At 41.3% G+C, this 21,824-nt stretch overlaps 1 protein-coding gene across 1 annotated transcript; it reads left to right on the forward strand.

The window, feature by feature from the left end:
* Positions 1–3,715: 3,715 nt before the first annotated feature.
* Positions 3,716–20,962, forward strand: PTH (parathyroid hormone). The gene is made up of 4 exons (XM_069946046.1): positions 3,716–3,875; positions 14,694–14,791; positions 17,646–17,789; positions 20,500–20,962. Exons 2-4 carry the CDS (start codon positions 14,703–14,705, stop codon positions 20,759–20,761), a joined length of 495 nt encoding a protein of 164 aa, XP_069802147.1. The 5' UTR covers positions 3,716–3,875; positions 14,694–14,702; the 3' UTR covers positions 20,762–20,962.
* Positions 20,963–21,824: the final 862 nt, after the last annotated feature.

Here is a 21,824-nt window from a genome sequence, read left to right on the forward strand (position 1 = left end):
CTGTGGGGCCGGTACATCTCTGAGTTAGGAGCTGTGGGGCCGGTACATCTCTGAGTTAGGAGCTGTGGGGCCGGTACATCTGTGAGTGAGGAGCTGTGGGGCCGGTACATCTCTGAGTTAGGAGCTGTGGGGCCGGTACATCTCTGAGTGAGGAGCTGTGGGGCCGGTACATCTGTGAGTGAGGAGCTGTGGGGCCGGTACATCTGTGAGTTAGGAGCTGTGGGGCCGGTACATCTCTGAGTGAGGAGCTGTGGGGCCGGTACATCTGTGAGTTAGGAGCTGTGTGGCCGGTACATCTGTGAGTTAGGAGCTGTGTGGCCGGTACATCTGTGAGTTAGGAGCTGTGGGGCCGGTACATCTGTGAGTTAGGAGCTGTGGGGCCGGTACATCTGTGAGTTAGGAGCTGTGGGGCCGGTACATCTGTGAGTGAGGAGCTGTGGGGCCGGTACATCTGTGAGTTAGGAGCTGTGTGGCCGGTACATCTGTGAGTTAGGAGCTGTGGGGCCGGTACATCTCTGAGTGAGGAGCTGTGGGGCCGGTACATCTGTGAGTGAGGAGCTGTGGGGCCGGTACATCTGTGAGTTAGGAGCTGTGGGGCCGGTACATCTCTGAGTGAGGAGCTGTGGGGCCGGTACATCTGTGAGTTAGGAGCTGTGTGGCCGGTACATCTGTGAGTTAGGAGCTGTGTGGCCGGTACATCTGTGAGTTAGGAGCTGTGGGGCCGGTACATCTGTGAGTTAGGAGCTGTGGGGCTGGTACATCTGTGAGTGAGGAGCTGTGGGGCCGGTACATCTGTGAGTTAGGAGCTGTGGGGCCGGTACATCTGTGAGTTAGGAGCTGTGGGGCCGGTACATCTGTGAGTGAGGAGCTGTGGGGCCGGTACATCTGTGAGTGAGGAGCTGTGGGGCCGGTACATCTGTGAGTGAGGAGCTGTGGGGCCGGTACATCTGTGAGTGAGGAGCTGTGGGGCCGGTACATCTGTGAGTTAGGAGCTGTGTGGCCGGTACATCTGTGAGTTAGGAGCTGTGTGGCCGGTACATCTGTGAGTTAGGAGCTGTGGGGCCGCGTAGGTGGCGCCGCTACGCATCCAATTTAAAGAGAGCATCAGGTTCACATGGAGCATGCATCGGGCGGGAGGTGCAGCGGGGTACGTTGGGCGGGCCAGGACTGGGAGCACTACCAGACCCTGGCTACTATAATTTCGGCGCTGTGCAGGGCTTCTGTGAAGTCCTTCTCGGGATGCAGCCACACAGTCTTACTGTAATTATACTTTTCTCAAGTCCGAAGGCAGCACATACCCACCCAATAAATGAATTTTTTGAATTCATTTGGTCTGTTTATTACACAAGTGGTTTGACTTTTAGAATGTGTTCATAGGGGTTGAATGCAGGATCCAGGTGCAATTGATCATTGTCCTATTGTTTTTCTAGGTGGGCGGTCCTAGGGAGGAATCAGGAGGACCTGAGTATCCCTTCTGTGCTGCTTTCGGACTCAAGAAAAGTATAATTACAGTAAGTATAAATTACCTTAAAGAGGGACTGCAGGGATATTGAACATTGCATCCTCCAAATTACAAAGTATCACTAGGGGTCAGTTAAAATACTCTGTGATCAGGTTATCATTGGGGACCCTTCCAACAATAAAGCATTATACCAAGAGAATATTCCTTTTAAATAAAGTGTATGTAATATGTGTAAATTATTTGCATTATCCGTGTATGTAAAAAATATGCAAGTGACAGGTGATAGTTGGCAAGGGTTCACTTTGAACTAGGGAAAAGGTTGGAGATGACAAGATAATACAATAGTCATGGACTATCCGATTCGATTTGTGAAAGTATTTGTGAAAAGAGGCAAATATTATATATAACTATCATAGGTGACTATAAACGTCAAGTGATTTACTAAAGTCATACCTCATATTGTGCTGACAATAAAGGACAAAGTGTGACGGATTAGATTTGATTGAGCGCTGTGGATGAGAATAGGGAGTCTAAATTAGCAGCGTAGCCTGGGAGATGCATAAGAGTCCGTATGCAATGCAGGATGAAGCACGCACCTTCAGGCTTCCATTTTTAGATTCTATATTCAGAAATTCAATTGCGCAAAAGAATGAAGAAAGCAATAGTGATTGGTTTATGTGGATGCACTTTAGACACAGGAGATGAAAGTCGGTAGATAATATAAAGGAGATGTTTGAGACACAACTTTAGCTCATAATTACAGGATGCATCTCTTGTAACTAAGCAGATGAGAATGGTTTAATCAAAGTTTTAAATATCCTAGTAACCGTGGCCAGCGTCTGCAGCGCCTATGCTTTCTTTAACCTCACTTCAACATGCGGTGTAGTCAGACGGAGGACCGTGGGCAATTAGTAAAAACTTAACAAAATGGACTGTTTTAATGAGAAGAAATTACAGTGAATGAGGTTTTGGGTGACAAGGATCATAGGCTACCATATTGGATAATTTCTACTAACTGGACCTAATCCCTGTTTTGTCTAGACATTCATTATCACAGTGACAAATGAGACCAAAAAGTTACATTATGCATATTTACATTATATAATGAATGATTTTAAAGGAGATCTCTGGGCACAGTCTTTTTTTTTTTTTTTTTTTTAGGTGGCTAAACATAACATGCACTTACCTCCCCGGCCCCAGCACGGTCCTCTGCTTCGGTTTCCGGACACTTCTAGGTCTGGAACGTGACATGTCAGGCCCACTGAGCAGACGAGACAAGAACCTGCTACGGTCGCTGACTGCCTGAGCGGGCCTGATACATCCCATTCCAGGTTCCCACTTAGACCTAGAAGCGCCCAGGAACTGAAACGGAGAACAGTGCTGTAGCCAGGGAGGTAAGTGCATGTTGTGTTCGGCCACCTCCTTCTTGGCTTTTTTGAAAAATAAGTCTGTGGCCAGACTTCTTGAATTACATACGCCTTCAAGGTCTATCTCAGGTATTAACCTCAATGACCTAACTTTATTTCCTTACAGAGTTAGGAGGCATTCACACTTTACCTAATATAGTCCATGTAAAGAAGATGTCCTACTGACCAGAACCGAGAACTCCAGCCGTCATCATTCATTATAATGCTGGGAACTCTGAAAAAGTTAAATCAGTATAAATACAGTATCACAAAGTATTAACCAGTTTCCCTGATGTGTGAACAAGCTTTTTGCAAGGCCTGATACCGTGTCATATGGAATATAAATCACTAGAGGGAAACTATAAATCATATACCTTATGCCTACATTAGCGCTGCGGAATCTATTGGCGCTTTACAAATAAATATTATTATTGTTGGGTAAAACACAGTAACAATTTTGTCGGGTTTTTACCGCCACTGACCAAAGTAACTAATAAATTTTCAGAAACTAAAATAATGAAAAAATTAAAATATATTTAAAGTGAACACAATGGAATAATTTATAGATGTCAATGATATGTACATGTTAGATGTTGTTTTGTGCAGGGAACGCTCCTGGTGCATTTGCTAGAAGTAGCTCTAGGACTTGCATCTGCCTGTATAGGAATTCATCTGATTATTGTGAAGATATACTAATATTAGATATGTATTATATCACTTCAGCCTATACAAATCTCAAACACACAGAAAAAAAGTCATACAAATAGGAATAGCACACATACGTCATGAGACCTCAGTACAACCTGGAAATTAACAGGTGTCTGGTTCCTTTAGCAATGAAGTGTCTTAGTCACAATGGCTGGTACGTTGTTGGAATGAATGGTGAGCATATATAAGAGCCAGGAAGGAATTCCCTGCTCACATACAGGCCAGAGGATTATCTGTGTATTGGCGAAGGAGGTTTCACAAGCCCTAAAAGTGACAAGTTTCTTGTATTCCTGCTAATTGTAAGTACTATAATTTATCCATACATTGTATACAATGACATTCTATTATTATATATTATATTATAGCAACATAGGGTATGGGAAGGAAATAGGTTCACTAATAATTTCTGGGGGAATTAAATAATATTGTCCTTGAGCATTACATACTATTCACCTGCTGCAACTAATATACAAAGGGAAGTGTTGATTTAATAGCATGAGGCTTATCACTATTGCAATAGAATACGGAGATAGATAGATAGATAGATAGATAGATAGATAGATAGATAGATAGATAGATAGGAGATAGATAGATAGATAGATAGGAGATAGATAGATAGATAGGAGATAGATAGATAGATAGGAGATAGATAGATAGATAGATAGATAGATGATAGATAGATAGATAGATAGATAGATAGATAGATAGATAGATAGATAGGAGATAGATAGATAGATAGGAGATAGATAGATAGATAGATAGGAGATAGATAGATAGATAGATAGATAGATAGATAGATAGATAGATAGATAGATAGATAGATGATAGATAAATAGATAGATAGGATATAAATAGACAATAGATAGATATAATGGTGTGTTTACACAGAGAGATTTATCTGACAGATTTGGGAAGCCAAAGCCAGAAATGGATTTGAAAAGAGGATGGATCCCAGTCTTTCCTTTATGACCTGTTCTCTGTTTATAGTCTATTCCTGGCTTTGGCTTCAAAAACCTGATAAATCTCTGTGTAAATGCACCATAAGATAGATAATAGATGATGATAGATAGATAGATAGATAGGAGATAGAATATAGATAATAGATAATGATAGATAGATAGATAGATAATGATAGATGGATAGATAGATAATAGATATAAGATATATAGATAGATAATAGATGTAAGATAGATAGATAGATAATATATAGGAAATAGATAGATATAAGAGATGTAGATAGATATAAGAGATATAGATAGATAGATAGATAGATAGATAGATAGATAGATAGATAGGAGATAGATAGATAGATAGATAATAGATAGATAGATAGGAGATAGATAGATAGATAATAGATAGATAGAAAGATAGATAGATAGGAGATAGATAGATAGATAATAGATAGATAGAAAGATAGATAGATAGATGTGACTGTGTAGATGACCATTTGTAAGTGTTATTTTTAACTAGAATAACGGAGCATGACTTCATAAATCTTCATCTTTAGGTTATTGTATGTTTTTATCAATAAATGGTTTACAGTGAATAATATTAAACACACAGATTACCAGCTTCACTTTTTTCACAGTTTTATATGTCAAATAACAGAACAGTTAATCTTTTATCTAAACTGCTTCTGTAAGTGTGGGCACTGAGTAGTGGTTAGAATAATATTATATACATTGTGTGAGCATGGTTAACAGTCAATTATATTCTACAATATATGTGATGCCAGTGATATACATGAGACATGTCTATATGATAGGCCTTTATATTTATAACTTTCTTAGTAATGTATGAAAGATTTTGTATGGTGTATTATAACCGACAAAGAAACTCATTTACACATAAGCACACATATGGATACAGACACGTGCATGCCAGACCCACACTGTACTGCTATATGTCCTGGAAAAAAACATGTATTCTTTCCAGTACTTATCAGCTGATGTATGTCCTGCAGGAAGTGGTGTATTCCTTCCAGTCTGACACAGTGCTCTCTGCTGCCACCTCTTCTGTGTCAGGAACTGTCCACAGCAGGAAAGGTTTGCTATGGTTATTTGCTACTGCTCTGGACAGTTCCTGTTATGGACAGAGGTAGCAGCAGAGAGCACTGTGTCAGACTGACAAAAATATACCACTTCCTGCAGGACATACAGCAGCTGATAAGTACTAGAAGGCTTTAACAAATCTGCATAACTTTCCGGCACCAGGCGATTTGAAAATATTTTATTTCTGCTGTGTACCCTTTTAAATAAATTAAAAAAAAAATACTAAAAGGGCAAACTAGATGGACCAGGTGATCTTTTTCTGACAGTCTTCATGCATTCCTTCTCATAGAAACATAGAATAAAATGACAAAAAAAAAACCTGTTCTTCTGTCCACTAAAACACTGATCAAGAGTATTGTTCATGGAAATGTGCAACAAAGTAAGAAGAAAATTGTCCAAGGGGAAAAAAAACTGCCATTGCCGACCCATTTCAGGTCTCCCTGATACCACCTACATGCTGCACAATGCTTCAGGAAAAATTCTTTGTGCAAATGGAACAAAAGAAGCACAAAAAAGTAACACTGGAGTAAAAGCAAAAACCTGCACACTGACAACAAACAGAGTATGACTCTATGGGGGGGATTTATCAAACATGGTGTAAAGTGAAACTGGCTCAGTTGCCCCTAGCAACCAATCAGATTCCACTTTTCATTCCTCACAGACTCTTTGGAAAATGAAAGGTGAAATCTGATTGGTTGCTAGGGGCAACTGAGCCAGTTTTACTTTACACCAGTTTGGTAAATCTCCCCATATATGTATGTCTCTATTTATTATCATTTAAGGGCTTATCCAGCGCTACAAAAACATGGCCCCTTTTGCACCACTCTTGTCTTCAGACTGGGTGGGGTTTGAACTTCCTTTGAAGTTAATGGTGCTTAACTGCAAACAACACCTGACCTGGAGACAAGAGTGGCGCAAAAGTGGCCATGTTTTTGTAGCACTGGATAACCCCTTCCCGCATGAGAACATAACTGTAAGGGTCCGAAAGATTAGCTCACCCCGACAGCTGACACTGTAATCGGCAATGGACCCGCGACATTAATCCTGCTCATGTGACCAGCAATGGAATTATAGTACTGGCCCATCGCCAGCACATGCTGATTGGTGAGTCTGTTTAGACCCACCAATCACAACATTATTCACCTCCCGTCAGCGTTAATTGATTCTGTCAGTCAGCATTAGTTCATCCTGTCAGCTGTCAGTCAGCATTAATTGATTAATCCTGTCAGCTAGTCAGCGTTAGTTCATCCTGTCAGCTGTCTATTAGTTGGCATCAGTTAATTCTGTCAGCTACACCTGCCAGTTAGCATAACAGGCTGGTTACCAGGTACGCCGGCGGCACGGCCATGCAGAGAACCACAGACAGGGTCGGTGCTAGAGTTGATGTCAGGTGGCGAGATTGGCGGCTGGCGCCGACTCCTGACAATTAGGGATTGATACTGAACATGGGTCTCACTAAAAGACCTTAAGTAAGAGCCTACTGGTCAACAGACATTTTGGACCACTGTCCTCTGTATTAAAATACAATGACCAGATTTGAAGAAATTTCTCCAATTTACAGAAAACACCCAATGTCCCCCACAGGATGACCACAATTTCGATTACATTTTTAAAAGAAGGCCCCAGAGTTATATTTTAGCCCAAAATTTTTCCCAAGTTTACACCCCCCAAAAAAGAAATTTCAATTGATGAGTCCCTTGTGCACTTTACGGGCAGGCTGAATTTTCGGCAGTATTTGCCTAATAAAGGCACCAGGTACGGCAGTATAAGCTATGTGAATCTGAAACCGGATACACACAGGCTTTTCGGATTTACAAAGGGAAGGACCACAATATACAGCCCCCAGACTGTCCATCTTCAAAAACAACGACTGGAAAAGTAGTCTGGGACCTTCTGCACCCACTGTTTGATAAGGGGTACAACTTGTACTTGGACAACTGGTACACAAGTGTACCCCAGTTTAAATGTCTTCTAGACAAAAAAAACTGTGGCATGTGGGACTGTCCGAAAAAACAGAGGCATCTTCCCAAGACCCTCATCAGCCAAACCCTGCAAAAGGGCAATCCTGCATGATGGGGTCTTTTCTCTCAAAGATTGAGACAAAAAGATGTCTAATGTTGACATCTATTCATAACGCCAGCTGCACCCCTGTACCCACTGGTGGTTTTACATCTTCTACAAGGAAGCCTGTGTGCATACAAGCACATAATAAGTTTATGGGAGGGGAACGTCTTAACCCCTTAACGTCCCATGACGTACCTCGTACGTCATGGTGGTGTAAGGGGGGTTCAGAGAGAGGTTGTGCTGGGACCCCACTCTGAACAGCGCTGAGCACCGGCGCTGAGGTTGTCATTTTATCCTTACCACACCGACAACAAAATCTCATCCCCACTGTGATTTATAGTGGAGGTAGCATGATCGTTTAGAACTGCTTTTGTGCCTCAGGGCCTGGACGGCCTATGATAATTTGGGGAATGATGGCCAAAATGACAGGCCAACATACAAAAGTAAGTGCTCGCTCGTCGGCTGATTTGATATTTTTTGGGCCAGTAAAATCATTATTGGCCGCACATCTCTCGGTTTAAACAGATGAGTGGTGCATTTAAATGGCCAAACGATCAATACACTGATTGTTTGTGCGGCCCAGATTAATTGTGTAATGTAAAGGCATTGAGAACGAGCCTAATCTTGCTGATCGGAGATTGTTTTTGGTTGCATTGGACCATGTAAAAGGGCCTTAAAGCACTCACAGAATTATCCATCTTACCTTGACATACAGTTAGGGCCACAAATATTTGGACAGTGACACAAGTTTTGTTATTTTAGCTGTTTACAAAAACATGTTCAGAAATACAATTATATATATAATATTGGCTGAAAGTGCACACTCCCAGCTGCAATATGAGTTTCCACATCCAAATCGGAGAAAGGGTTTAGGAATCATAGCTCTGTAATGCATAGCCTCCTCTTTTTCAAGGGACCAAAAGTAATTGGACAAAGGACTCTAAGGGCTGCAATTAACTCTGAAGGCGTCTCCCTCGTTAACCTGTAATCAATGAAGTAGGTAAAAGGTCTGGGGTTGATTCCAGGTGTGTGGTTTTGTATTTGGAAGCTGTTGCTGTGACCAGACAACATGCGGTCAAAAGAACTCTCAATTGAGATGAAGCAGAACATCCTGAGGCTGAAAAAAAAGAAAAAATCCATCAGAGAGATAGCAGACATGCTTGGAGGAGCAAAATCAACAGTCGGGTACATTCTGAGAAAAAAGGAATTGACTGGTGAGCTTGGGAACTCAAAAAGGCCGGGGTGTCCACGGAAGACAACAGTGGTGGATGATCGCCGCATACTTTCTTTGGTGAAGAAGAACCCGTTCACAACATCAACTGAAGTCCAGAACACTCTCAGGGAAGTAGGTGTATCTGTCTCTAAGTCAACAGTAAAGAGAAGACTCCATGAAAGTAAATACAAAGGGTTCACATCTAGATGCAAACCATTCATCAATTCCAAAAATAGACAGGCCAGAGTTAAATTTGCCGAAAAACCCCTCAAGAAGCCAACTCAGTTCTGGAAAATATTCTATGGGCAGATGAGACAAAGATCAACCTGTACCAAAGTGATGGGAAGAAAAAAGTTTGGAGAAGAAATGGAACGGCACATGATCCAAGGCACACCACATCCTCTGTAAAACATGGTGGAGGCAACGTGATGGCATGGGCATGCATGGCTTTCAATGGCACTGGGTCACTTGTGTTTATTGATGACATAACAGCAGACAAGAGTAGCCGGATAAATTCTGAAGTGTACCGGGATATACTTTCAGCCCAGATTCAGCCAAATGCTGCAAAGTTGATCGGACGGCGCTTCATAGTACAGATGGACAATGACCCCAATGGCACCCAGGAGTTCACCCAATGACCCCAAAGCTACCCAGGAGTTCATGAGTGCAAAAAAGTGGAACATTCTGCAATGGCCAAGTCAATCACCAGATCTTAACCCAATTGAGCATGCATTTCACTTGCTCAAATCCAGACTTAAGACGGAAAGACCCACAAACAAGCAAGACCTGAAGGCTGCGGCTGTAAAGGCCTGGCAAAGCATTAAGAAGGAGGAAACCCAGCGTTTGGTGATGTCCATGGGTTCCAGACTTAAGGCAGTGATTGCCTCCAAAGGATTCGCAACAAAATATTGAAAAAAAATATATTTTGTTTGGGTTATATTTATTTGTCCAATTACTTTTGAACTCCTAAAATGTGGAGTGTTTGTAAATAAATGTGTACAATTCCTACATTTTCTATCAGATATTTTTGTTCAACCCTTCAAATTAAACGTTACAATCTGCTCTTGAATTCTGTTGTAGAGGTTTCATTTCAAATCCAATGCGGTGGCATGCAGAGCCCAACTCGCGAAAATTGTGTCACTGTCCAAATATTTCTGGCCCTAACTGTAGGTAACCATGGACACTAGTTTCCTATCAGGATAGGGAATAGGGTTGTGATCATTGGGGGTCGCAACGCTTGCACCCACAAAATGTGACCGAGTCTCCTGAAGCTCCTGCTTGAATGAAGCAGTGTCCTCATTTAAAGGAGTTCAGCGTCTTTTTTATTATAAAATCCGTCGGGGCAGGGAGAAACATCATAAGGAACTACTACTTACCTCACCCGACGAATTGCTGTGCCAAAAAGTAAGGGACCCCCAACGGAAGGCATTTCCCCCCAAGCTCTGATTTTCTGGGGGGAAAACCCGGCTGATGGATGCCCCATCAGCCTATCAGTGACTGCAACGGTGTGACTGACTGGCTAAGCGGAGCATCCATCAACCGGGTCATAACGTGGAAGAGGGGAGAGCTGGAGAGCACTAGCGGGGGCCCCTGGAACAGGGAGCGTTAAATATAAGTTCTTTAATACAGTCCCCCACCCCCTGCCTAAAATGAATTCTGTACAGCACACGCGCAGTGCTTATAAAATGACAGGGAATAAAGTAATTAGATTTCAAAAGACACCAATTACCATCATTAGCTCCATTCATCTGTGAGATACAAATCAGAACACTAATGATACTGACATATTGTTCACTGTATATTAAACATCACAGTCATTTATTTGGTATTTTAATAGAATAGGCGGCATTATTTACAATAAGGGACGTCTTTCTACCGCGCTTATTCACATGTCACATCGGTTAAAATATTTATATCAACATACTGTAGATTGAAAGCACACTACCTCTTCAGAGAGCACACACAGAGAATGAGTTTGTGTTCCTACAGATTAAAATGGAATGTAACTAATTAGATTTCCCAGTAAATAATAGCTCACAGAAGAGTAATTACAGTACATAAATTACACATGGTTTTAGGGCCGTATTACATGTTCCGATTTGCTATGTAAGCTTACCGAGTCTATTTTGGGATACACAGTGGTACCTTGGTTTAAGAGTAACTTGGTTTAAGAGCGTTTTGGTATAAGAGCTCACAGTTTTTTAAAATTGTGACTTGGTTTAAGAGCTCCCTGTAATGGGTGGGAGTGCGAGCTGGGGAGGGCCATGGTCTGCATAGCGGGGTCTACAGCCCTGTACTCTGACCCAGGAAGTCTCCCTCACCTTCCAAATCACAGCAGATCCACTTCAGGCTGGGGCTTACATCAGGGGACAGGACTGTGGAGGTAATCTCTCCACAGCTGCAACTCCTCTCTACCCAGACAGAGAGTGCTGCTATACTGTGCCCACATCTGCCCTGCTCATTCCTTCCCGCTCCCTGCAGTCTCTGTCAGTCCTGATTGGTCCACGCTGAACACACACCAGTTTTCCATTGCTGTCATGTGACCACACAGACCTCTGACAGCAGCCCTGCTTCTCTATTCTAGCCTGTTGTACTACGCTACTGCATTATGGGGATCTGCAGTTCCATCCTGTATCTACAAACTGCTGCTGTGTTATCAGGGTTATGCAGTTACTATACATTATACTCCAAATGCTGATTGCTATACTGTACAGGAACTGATAATATCACATATTCTGCTGTTTCTAAATGTTTGTTTCATCTGTTTTACATGGTATTCAGAATAATAAATCATTATTTCTGGGGTGTGGAACCAATTGTCTGCATATCAATGATTTCTTATGGAAAAATTTGCTTTGGTATAAGAGTGGATTTGGATTACAAGCACTGTCCCGGAACGAATTATGCACCAAGGCACCACTGTATATAGAAAATAATAAAGTTATACTTAGGCTTATACTCCAGGCTACGCTGCCATTTTCGCCACACACCGCAGTCGCTGCTGACACTGTCGAACCTGCCTCTGCAGTGACAGGCCAGTCAACCAATCACTGTCAGATACCATGCCGCGCCCAGTGATTGGCTGAGCACACTGTCACTGCATAGACGGGTTAGAAAATGTCAGCCGCCGCTGTAGTGGGGGAAGAAAGGAAGTCAACTGGGAGCGTGGAGATGTAAGTAGTTTTATTGTTAGTAGGTAACTTTATTTTTTTATATATCTATCATCCACCAATGATTTTAAACTTGCTGAAAGAATAATGATCAGCTGATGATCTGCTCCTCTGCTGACTGTTGTTTTTATGACATAAAGCAATATCTGCCTGATTGGGTAATTAATCACCCTGTGTAATAAGGCCCTTAAAGGAGAAGTTCGGTGAAAATTTTTATTAAAGTATTGTATTGCCCCCCAAAAGTTATACAAATCACCAATATACACTTATTACGGGTAATACACATAAGGTGCTTTTTTCCCTGCACTTACTACTGCATCATGGCTTCACTTCCTGGATAACATGGTGATGTCACGACGCGACTCCCAGAGCTGTGCGGGCTGTGGCTGCTGGACAGGATGATGGCAAAGGGACACTGAGGGACACAGGGCACTGGAGGGACACTGAGCATCCCCCTGCCATCATCCTCTCAAGCAGCCACAGCTTGCACAGCTCTGGGAGTCGGGTCGTGACTTCACCATGTTATCCAGGAAGTGAAGCCTTGATGCAGTAGTAAATGCAGGGAAAAAAAGCACTTTATGTGTATTACCCGTAATAAGTGTATATTGGTGATTTGTATAACTTTTGGGGGACAATACAATACTTTAATAAAAAATTTTGCCAGACTTCTCCTTTAAGTGTGGAATATCTTTAAGATCTTGTTATTTGAATATTTATTGTCTGCTGAGTGCTAAAGAGTACAGATTATTTTATGATTTGGGATGTTATTTGTACATTAAAGTGTCACTGTCATTACAATTTAAAAAATCAGTAGGGGACGTGATATAAAGCATGTTTGCAATTTACATAATTCTTTTTTTTGTTATCATGCTTTATAACAAAACTATACTTGCCTATATCAAGGTCCAATCTCCCGAAGGCTGCTATATAACAGCTATAGTTACTGTATCCAGGTCCAGTCTCCTAAAGGCAGCTATATAACAGTTATGCTTACTGTATCCAGGTTTAGTCACCTAAAGCTTTTTAGTGTTGTGCTGTTTAAAAAAAAGAGACATGAAGTCCCAACCAGTACAGAATGTCACGGCTCAGTGTGTGCATCAATCACATGACTGCCCTCTCTGTGAGCAGCAGATGACCAGGACTTCCTGCATTTAGTCTCTTATTTTCAACTAGCACAAGACTAAAAAGCTTCAGGGGACTGGACCTGGATACAAGTAAGTATGGCTTTGTTATAAAGCATTAGAACTAAAAAAAAAAAATAAAAAAAAAAAAAAAGGAAATTGCAAACATGCTTTATGTCATTCTCTGCTGATTTAGGTTTTGAAAGTTAAAACAACAATTGCATTGCATTGCATTCTTATTTTATCATATGAGAAACAGCTTTAGCTAGCAGCCGACAGTGTTATCTTTGGCTGGTCTCCCTGAGATCAGTGATCTGTTTCTCTTATGGCTCTACTAGGCATTGCTCTCACCTAGCCAGAATCCTGCTCCACACTGAGGAGGGACAACACCCCGAAACAGCTGTCTGTGGATAAATACCTGGCCTTGGTTTTTCCTTTGTCATTACATTGACTTAATATGGTGGTTTTGGTGGTTTCCCTACAGGAGCCACCCCTTGGCTGGGTCCTTTCCGGAGGGATATCTGGATAGTCCTGTGTTTCGAGACTCTTAAATGAGGCTCCGCGGGCTCTCTTTTTGCATTTAAATATATGACTAATCTCAAATCTGTGTAAATTTATGTTAATTTGCAAGGGACTATATCCTCACTGTTTACCAGTAAAAACTATTTGGCAGAACCTTTTAAAATCAATTAGGCTGTGTTCACACTTCCTTAAAATCTTGGAAAAACCGCCAATTAAAACACCATGGTGCTTTTTTTGCCCCCAAAACACCAGCTGCCAAATGTCGAAGATAATGGAAGTTTATGATCTGCCTTACACACAGACTTTTTTTTTTGGGGGGGGGGGGGGGGGGGGGGGAGAGTTGGCATTATTCTCTCCTCTCCTGCATTTTCGAGGCTCTTTGGCAGTTTTTCCAAAATGCTGCATGCTGAGGGTTTGGCCTTTTTGGCAAACTGTGTTTTTTCTACCACAGACTTCAATGGAATTTTTCAGGTTGTCTCAAAAACGCCATTGCTGTGCATATGGCTTTTTTTCTGCCATTTTTGTCACTTTTTGTGGTTAAGCGATTAGGTTGCGACGATAGAGGGGAAAAAAAAAGTTCAGCACGCAAAAACGCCTAAACCACAAAAAGGATCACACATTAAGTCAAAAACACCAGAAAAAAATGCATGGGGGAAAGAAAACGCATCTTTTGGAGGCCTGAAAAATGCCACACAAAAAGGATGTATGAGGGCACCCTTAGACCAATGGTACTTAGTTGATAGAATATGTTAAATAACTGTGTAACAAAAGAGCTTGTCTGGCAGGTTAACTCTTCCATTACAGGTAGCCATACTGGATTAAAAAGGGTATAAAAAGCTATACTCCAGATCCTCTACCGCTGCCATTCTGATGGTGCCTGGTCCCTGCCGCTGACCACTTCCTGCCCTTTATCCTCACACAATTATGATTATATTTTTTAATAAATTCCAATTTTTATCTTTTGCTTTTTTAACAGACTCCAGTGATGTTCCTGTCACAGAAATCCCTGCAGCTGGTGACTTTCCTGGGAATTATCTCCTTTACCTATCTACTTGCCTCTGAGAATTTAGAAAAGTAATGGTTTTATTGTATTTTACATATAATTGTTTTATGCTTTTATTACAATGGAACAAAACAATTGCCTATGTTTTTGCTTCACGTTGTCTTTAGTAGCTAAACTCTTGCTAGTGAATATGTTCAGGGCTATTATTAGGATTAGATATGTGATATGTATAGTGAAATGGTTTTTTGCTATATAGAGCATTAGCTTCAAATAGTTTAACAAACTCTGTTGTACAGAAATACGCGGTGGCAGTGTGCAGCGGGGGGGGGGGGGCATGTGATTGCTTGGGACTTTGGGGGTAATGATAGTGACTGGTTCTCTTTAAATATGACATACATTATTGAAACATTTAATGGCAATCACTGAGCTCAGGGGGATTAGCAAAAAAATCCAAATGAAGTACTCACTCAAGAGTCTCCATTAATACTTTTACCCTATAAATTTGAATATGGGTCTGTGGAGCCTCAAATGTGAATTTCAAAACACGGGAGTAGACATATCCCTCCAGGTAGGGATATTCAAATTTATAGGGGGCAATGTATCAATAGAGACTCGAGTGAGTATTTCATTGTTGTTGTTTTTTTTACTGATCTCCCTGAGCTCAGTGATTGCTGTGTTTTGTGTCTGTTTTTCATTGCCCTACATTAGGCAGAATCCTGCTCCACACTGATGAGGGGCAAATACCCTGAAACAGCTGTTTGTGGGTAGATGGATGACTAAGTTAGACTTTGATACAAAAGGGGCCACCCTGGTGTTTCCCTATTTATGTTCAAATACTCACAACCAAGTGGTTGAGGGGCTATGTATCAGGGTGGTTTGGTGTTCCCCACTGGGAGGCACCCCTTGGCAAAAGGTTACCTTCCCTGGAGGGATATCTGGCTATTCCAATGTTTTAAGACTCACAACTGAGACACCACGGACCATTTTTTGCATACATTTGTTTACAGTCTAACAGTTGCCCATCCAACAGATTTAAGTACAAATTCCCCATTAGGTGTTTACACAGTCACGGTACATTCACACGTTCAGGTTTTTAATTCCAATTAATAAAAACAAAGCCAGGAAAGGATTCGAAAAGAGGAGAAATCTCAGTCTTTCCTTAACGACCTGTCCTTCATTCATTATCTGTTCCTGGCTTTGGCTTCAAAAATTGCAATTAAAAACCTGAATGTGTGAACACACCCTCAGGATAATATTTAGTCATTGAAAACAAAGCCAGGAATAGATTGAAAAAAGAAATCTGTCTTTTCTTTTTGCATGTCCTTCATTTAAGATCTAGCTTTGTATTCAATAATTGGAATTGAAAACCAGAAAGTGTGACCACAGCTCTCGGGGAAACAAGAGGCCAGGCGGGATAAATCTAAGTATGCTCAAATTATGTTAAAAAGGCACATTTGTTAATTTAAAAGACCTATTGGGGCAAAAATAAGAAAGCGAAAAGATGAATCCTCCTATCTAATAAGTATATTAATAAGGATGCAAACACGTTAAACAGAAGTTCTAAGATTTTAAAAAGAGGCATATATATATATATATATATTTATATATATATATATATATATATATATATATATTAATGCAGAGGGTTCAGCTGCAACTGGGCCTAGTAAGAATCAAAAAAAAAAAAACAATGTACCAGAATCTTATTATTTACACAAGAAAAAAAAGTCCATCAGGTTTAACCTCACAGGTTGGGTGCTGCCTCTCTTTTATATTTCACAGCATTTTGTAAAAAGGCTCTGATGTCCTTCTGTGCTGTTTCCAGTGCCTCCCGCTGACTGCAGCGCCTCCACTTCCGACACAAACTCATCTCGGGAGTGACAGCCCGTCCAGCCAATCACTGACAGAGATTGGACAGCACTGCAGTCAGTCATTGTCACTCCTGAGATGAGTTTGTCTCGGACGTTGAAGCGTTACAGTCAGCAGGAGACAACACAACAGGACACTGGGGAGATGTGGAAAGGTAAGTATAGGCTCTTTATTGTTTTCTACATGATAGCAGCAATATATTACAAGTTGTGTAACATTAGACAATCCTTTTAAGAGGTTTAGAACATAGCTACATTGCTAAACCACTGCATTCATGGTAAAAAAAAAAACAACACTTTTTCAGCAATGTATTTTTGTAGTAGAAAAAACAATAAAAAAAACAATGTTTCCTTTTTCTAACCTTCAAACAAGAAAAGGAACTAAGAGGGGAAAAAAAACCTCCACCTGATTTTACAAAAGGTAAAACCCACCTTGAATAGAAATTTGTCATAGAAGAATAATTTTTTCCTGACCATACAAGTAATAAACCCTCTGAGACAAATACAAACTACAAAAATACACTATACTAAAACTAAAGACGATATAAAATCACAGTCTCCTGACATATATATATCATTGTGTCACAATTAAATGGGGTATTCTGCCCTAAAATAACCTTTGATATGTTGCTGCCCATAAGGGATAACATTTCAAAAAGTGTATACTTACCTTTCCGCGCTCCTCTGGTGGTTTCCTTTGGCATCTTCAAGTCCCGGTTGAGACGATCTCCCCTCCACTTCCAAGACTGACTTGTCTAAAGGTAACAACCTGCATAGCCAATCACAGAAGAAAAGGCGGGATCGTCCCGGCCAGGACTTGAAGATGCTATAAGAGTGCAGTGGGGTAGCATGGAAAGTTAAGAATATGCTGAATGTTATGTTATCCCCATGGGCAGCAACATATCAAAAGTTATTTTTGAGAATATGGATTTTCTTTTAACACGGCAATAGTGTGTCTAGGCAATATCCATAGTATGACCTCTGAGAAAGTTCAAAAATGAGTAACGTGAACCATACTTTCTCTTTAACCGTTTTACTTTTTTGTTGTTTGTTTTAGAGAGAGATCAGTGTCAGAGACTCAGCTAATGCATGATACAGGAAAGATGATTGAAGAAATAAGTCGGCAAAGATGGTTACAAAGTTTACTGGAGAACGTTCACAACCCAGGCCGAAGAACGCTTTCTATGTTGACACACAATAAGTAAATTAATAATCTGACACAATATACCTAGAATCAATATGAACCATGAAAATCTGATGATATGAAAAAAGTTGCATCATACAGAAATAGCATTTATGGTAGTGATTGAAAGCAGAATCAACTTCCACAGCACTTAGCGTAGCATAATATTGGTGTAACAACAGGCTGCCCGGGGCCCAAGGCCATGAAAACTGCCCCCACTATTATATACTGCTGTGAAATGACACTGCAGAACAGCACATCACACAGGCTCAGCGGAGGATCCAGTAGATTGGTGGTGAGAGTTAGGGTCCTATTAGAAGAGTGATTTTTAACGATTAAAGGGGTACTCCAGCATGGGGGCACTTTTTTGCTGGGACCGGGGAGGAGGTGGCCGAGGGAAAAGACATCCACTCACCACCCCGATTCTAGCGGCAGGTCCCGCATCACGGCGCTCCGGTGCCCGGCCGCTTCTGGGTGTCTGACGCGGGCCCGAGACGTGATGTCTCAGGTCCGCTCAGCCACTCAGTGAAGGAGGCGGGATCTGAGAGGACTTGAAACAGATCCCGCCTCCTTCACTGAGTGGCTGAGCGGACCTGAGACGTTACGTCTCGGGCCCGCGTCAAACACTCGGAAGCAGCCGGTAACCGGGCACCGGAGCGCCGGGATGCGGGGCCCGCCGCTGGAACCAGGGAGGTGAGTGGATGTCTTTTCCCTCGGCCACCTCCCCGGTCCCAGCAAAAAAGTGCCCCCACGCTGAAGTACCCCTTTAACAACTAATGATAAACGATCCCTAACATGATTGTTTATCGCTAACCTGAAATCACTCACCATATTACACAGACCGAGTCGTTAGTTACAATCGTTACTATGATCGTTGCTGCGATCGTTTACTCCATCTGATTCCAGCAAAATGGACAATGTGCAATTACACTGAACGATTAGTAAACAAATGCGGAACTTGAGTGAACGAATGTGGAATTACAGTGAATGATTAACAATGATTTTAGGTTCAGATCTAAATCAACGATCAACGACACATGCACGATTTTTCAATCGTTGCCTGCAATTACACAGAACGATTATCGTTTAACTTCAAACAATATAACTATTTTTCGCATGAAAATCATCCTGCGTAATAGGGTGTGTTTACACAGACAGATTTTCCAATGCAATTATTGAAACCAAAGCCAGGAACAGACTATAAACAGAGAACAGGTCATAAAGAGAAGACTGAGATTTCTCTTCTTTTCAAATCCATTCCTGGCTTTTTTTTTTTACCAATTGCAACCAAAAATCTGATTGTGTGAACGGGCCATTAGGGTGTGTAGGCACACAGAGTTTCATCATGTTCGTGTTAATGCAATGAAGGAAGGCTGGGTGGCAACTAAATGATTAATTACTGCAATTAAGCCATGCATTCACATTGCATTGCTGCTTGTTTGAACGCAGCTTTAATGATCCTTTTACACAGAGCGATAATTCGCCCAAACAATTAACGATTTCAAAGTAACTATGTATTTTATATAACAATCAGCATTTAGAGGAAACGATATATCGTTTGAAAAAATCGTTATTGCGATCGTTTTAAGATTGCTTAAGGGTCTATTCACACGTCAGTATATTTTTCCAATCCGCAAATTTCAGTCAGTATACAATCCGCAAATTCAGTCCGTATTGCATCCGTATTGCATCCGTATTGCATCCGTATTGCTTCAGTAAAATACAGACCCCATAGAGTTGTATTGGATGTGTCAGTTACTGTCCGTACTAGGGTCTGTCCTTTTTTTTTTGCGGAACGGATTGCAGCCCAGTACACAACACGGATGTGTGTATAGGTCCATTGAAATACATTGGTCCTATATTATTGCGGATCCGCAATTAAGGACATGAACAGGACGTATGAATAGAGCCTAAGCCTCAAGCCTCTTTCCCTTTAAAAACATTAACGCCCTATTCACACATCCTGTTCCTGTCCGCAATTGCGGATCCGCAGAAAAATAGGACCAATGTATTTCAATGGACCCATACACACATCCAGGTTGTGTACTGGGCTGCAATCCGTTCCGCAAAAAAAAAAGGACAGACCCTAGTACGGACAGTAACTGACACACCCAATACAACTCTATGGGGTCCGTATTTTTTTACAGATGCAATACGGATGCAATACGGACTGAATTTGCGGATTGTTACTGACTGAAATTTGCGGATTGGAAAAAATATACTGACGTGTGAATAAGGAGTGGCTGTATGCACACGTTCAGTATTTTTTTCTGGTCCTGAAACAACCCGTGAGAAATTACGGATTGGACATCCATATTCCATCCGTATTTCCGTAATTCAATTTTTTTACTACTCATTGCTTTTTAATGCACTTCATCCGTATTTTTAGTGGAAATACGGATGCCAACATGTTACAATCCGTAACCAATTGATTTCAATGAGAGGATCCACAAAAAAAAAAGGGTCCGCACCGGGTCCGCACTAGGACATGTCCTTTTTTTTTTCAGGATAGATTTTCATCCATTTCTGCTACTGATGTGAATAGCCTAATAGACTTCAATGTGCACTAACTCGGATCCGTAAATACAGATCCGTAAATTACGGGACGTGTGCATAAGGCCTAAAAAGTTATATTATTTAAATAAAATGTAAACCTTTTCTATGAACAATAGATATATATTAATATGTATCAAGTCTAACTGAGTGAGTTATATCTCTTGTCTTCTAGAGAGAGGTCAGTTGCTGAAGCCCAGCTAATGCATGATAAAGGAAAGTCTATCGAAGAAATTACTCGCCAGAGATGGCTGCAAAGTTTATTAGGAGCAGTTCACAACCCAGGCCGAAGGGAGACCCCCCACCTGAGGAACTTACTCAGAGAAGTCCATGGAATAAGTACAGAGCAGCAGCAGAGGCTGACCGTGATGAAAGACAACAGGAACCTACAATACAAATCGGAAATTGCTGCATATAGTAAAAAGATGACTGAATAAAATGACTAGAAATTCAGTTGATCCATTTTGAATAATATGCAGTCATTGTTTCCCTTTATAATATGTCAGTTTGAGGCTTGATGTTTGCCGCTATGTCATTCAGAATTAAGACAGTGGCTTGACTATACCGGATTCAGTTTTTACGGATTTAAGAGCATCATCTTACTTTCCTTAGGGCCAGTTCATAGTATGCATGGGAGAGCGTGTGTGCCTCCGCTCCCTGCTCAATGAATTGACATGGAGAGGGGAGGAAGCAGAGGCGCATGCGCCCTCCCATACGGACACTGAGCGCGGCGGGATTCTGCCGTTTTTGCTCAGTGTAAACTGGCCCTTACTTGGCAAGACTTTAATATTTTCTTTTTTTATTATTATTCTTTTGAAAGAATTTAAATAAAAAAGGTCAAGTTTTTATTTAATGGAACACAACCATGACAGCCAAGTTTAGCTGCAACACAATTTTACCTTTCTGTTTTCACCATTAACATGCACATTAACCTCTGCAAAGCATACATGTTAAAGGGAACCAATCTGCCTTATCGGGCTGATTTGGTTTACTGGAGCACAGTATAAAGCTCCTGTGCAGCTCTTGGCACAATCGGCAGAGACTATCCCTGCCGTGTGGGGGGTTTAAACGTCATTTTCTCGGGTAAAAAGCTGCTGCTGTTGCAGCAGTCGTGGCCAATACATGCCACGAGCTGCACAGGAGCTTTATACTGTGCTCCAATGAACCAAATCATCTCAATTGAGATGATTTGTTTCCTTTAGGGTGCGTTCACACCTACAGGATCTGCAGCAGATCTGCAGCAGATTTGATGCTGTGTTCAGTTATTTAAATGAAATCTGCTGCAGAAAATCAGCTGCAGATCCTGTAGGTGTGAACGCACCATTAAGGAGGTAAGCCGAAACCTATGCACTGCTAATATCATGGGAAAACAAAACAGGATCCATAAGAGAAAAGCAAACATGTCCATTTTATTTTTACCTGGGGAAAACAGATTTAGGGCCCTATTACACCAAGTCATTATTGGCCGTATTTTGTTATTTCCTTGCTGTTCCTGACGAT

Source organism: Dendropsophus ebraccatus, chromosome 11 (genome assembly GCF_027789765.1).
Source record: "Dendropsophus ebraccatus isolate aDenEbr1 chromosome 11, aDenEbr1.pat, whole genome shotgun sequence".
Taxonomy (NCBI): domain Eukaryota; kingdom Metazoa; phylum Chordata; class Amphibia; order Anura; family Hylidae; genus Dendropsophus; species Dendropsophus ebraccatus.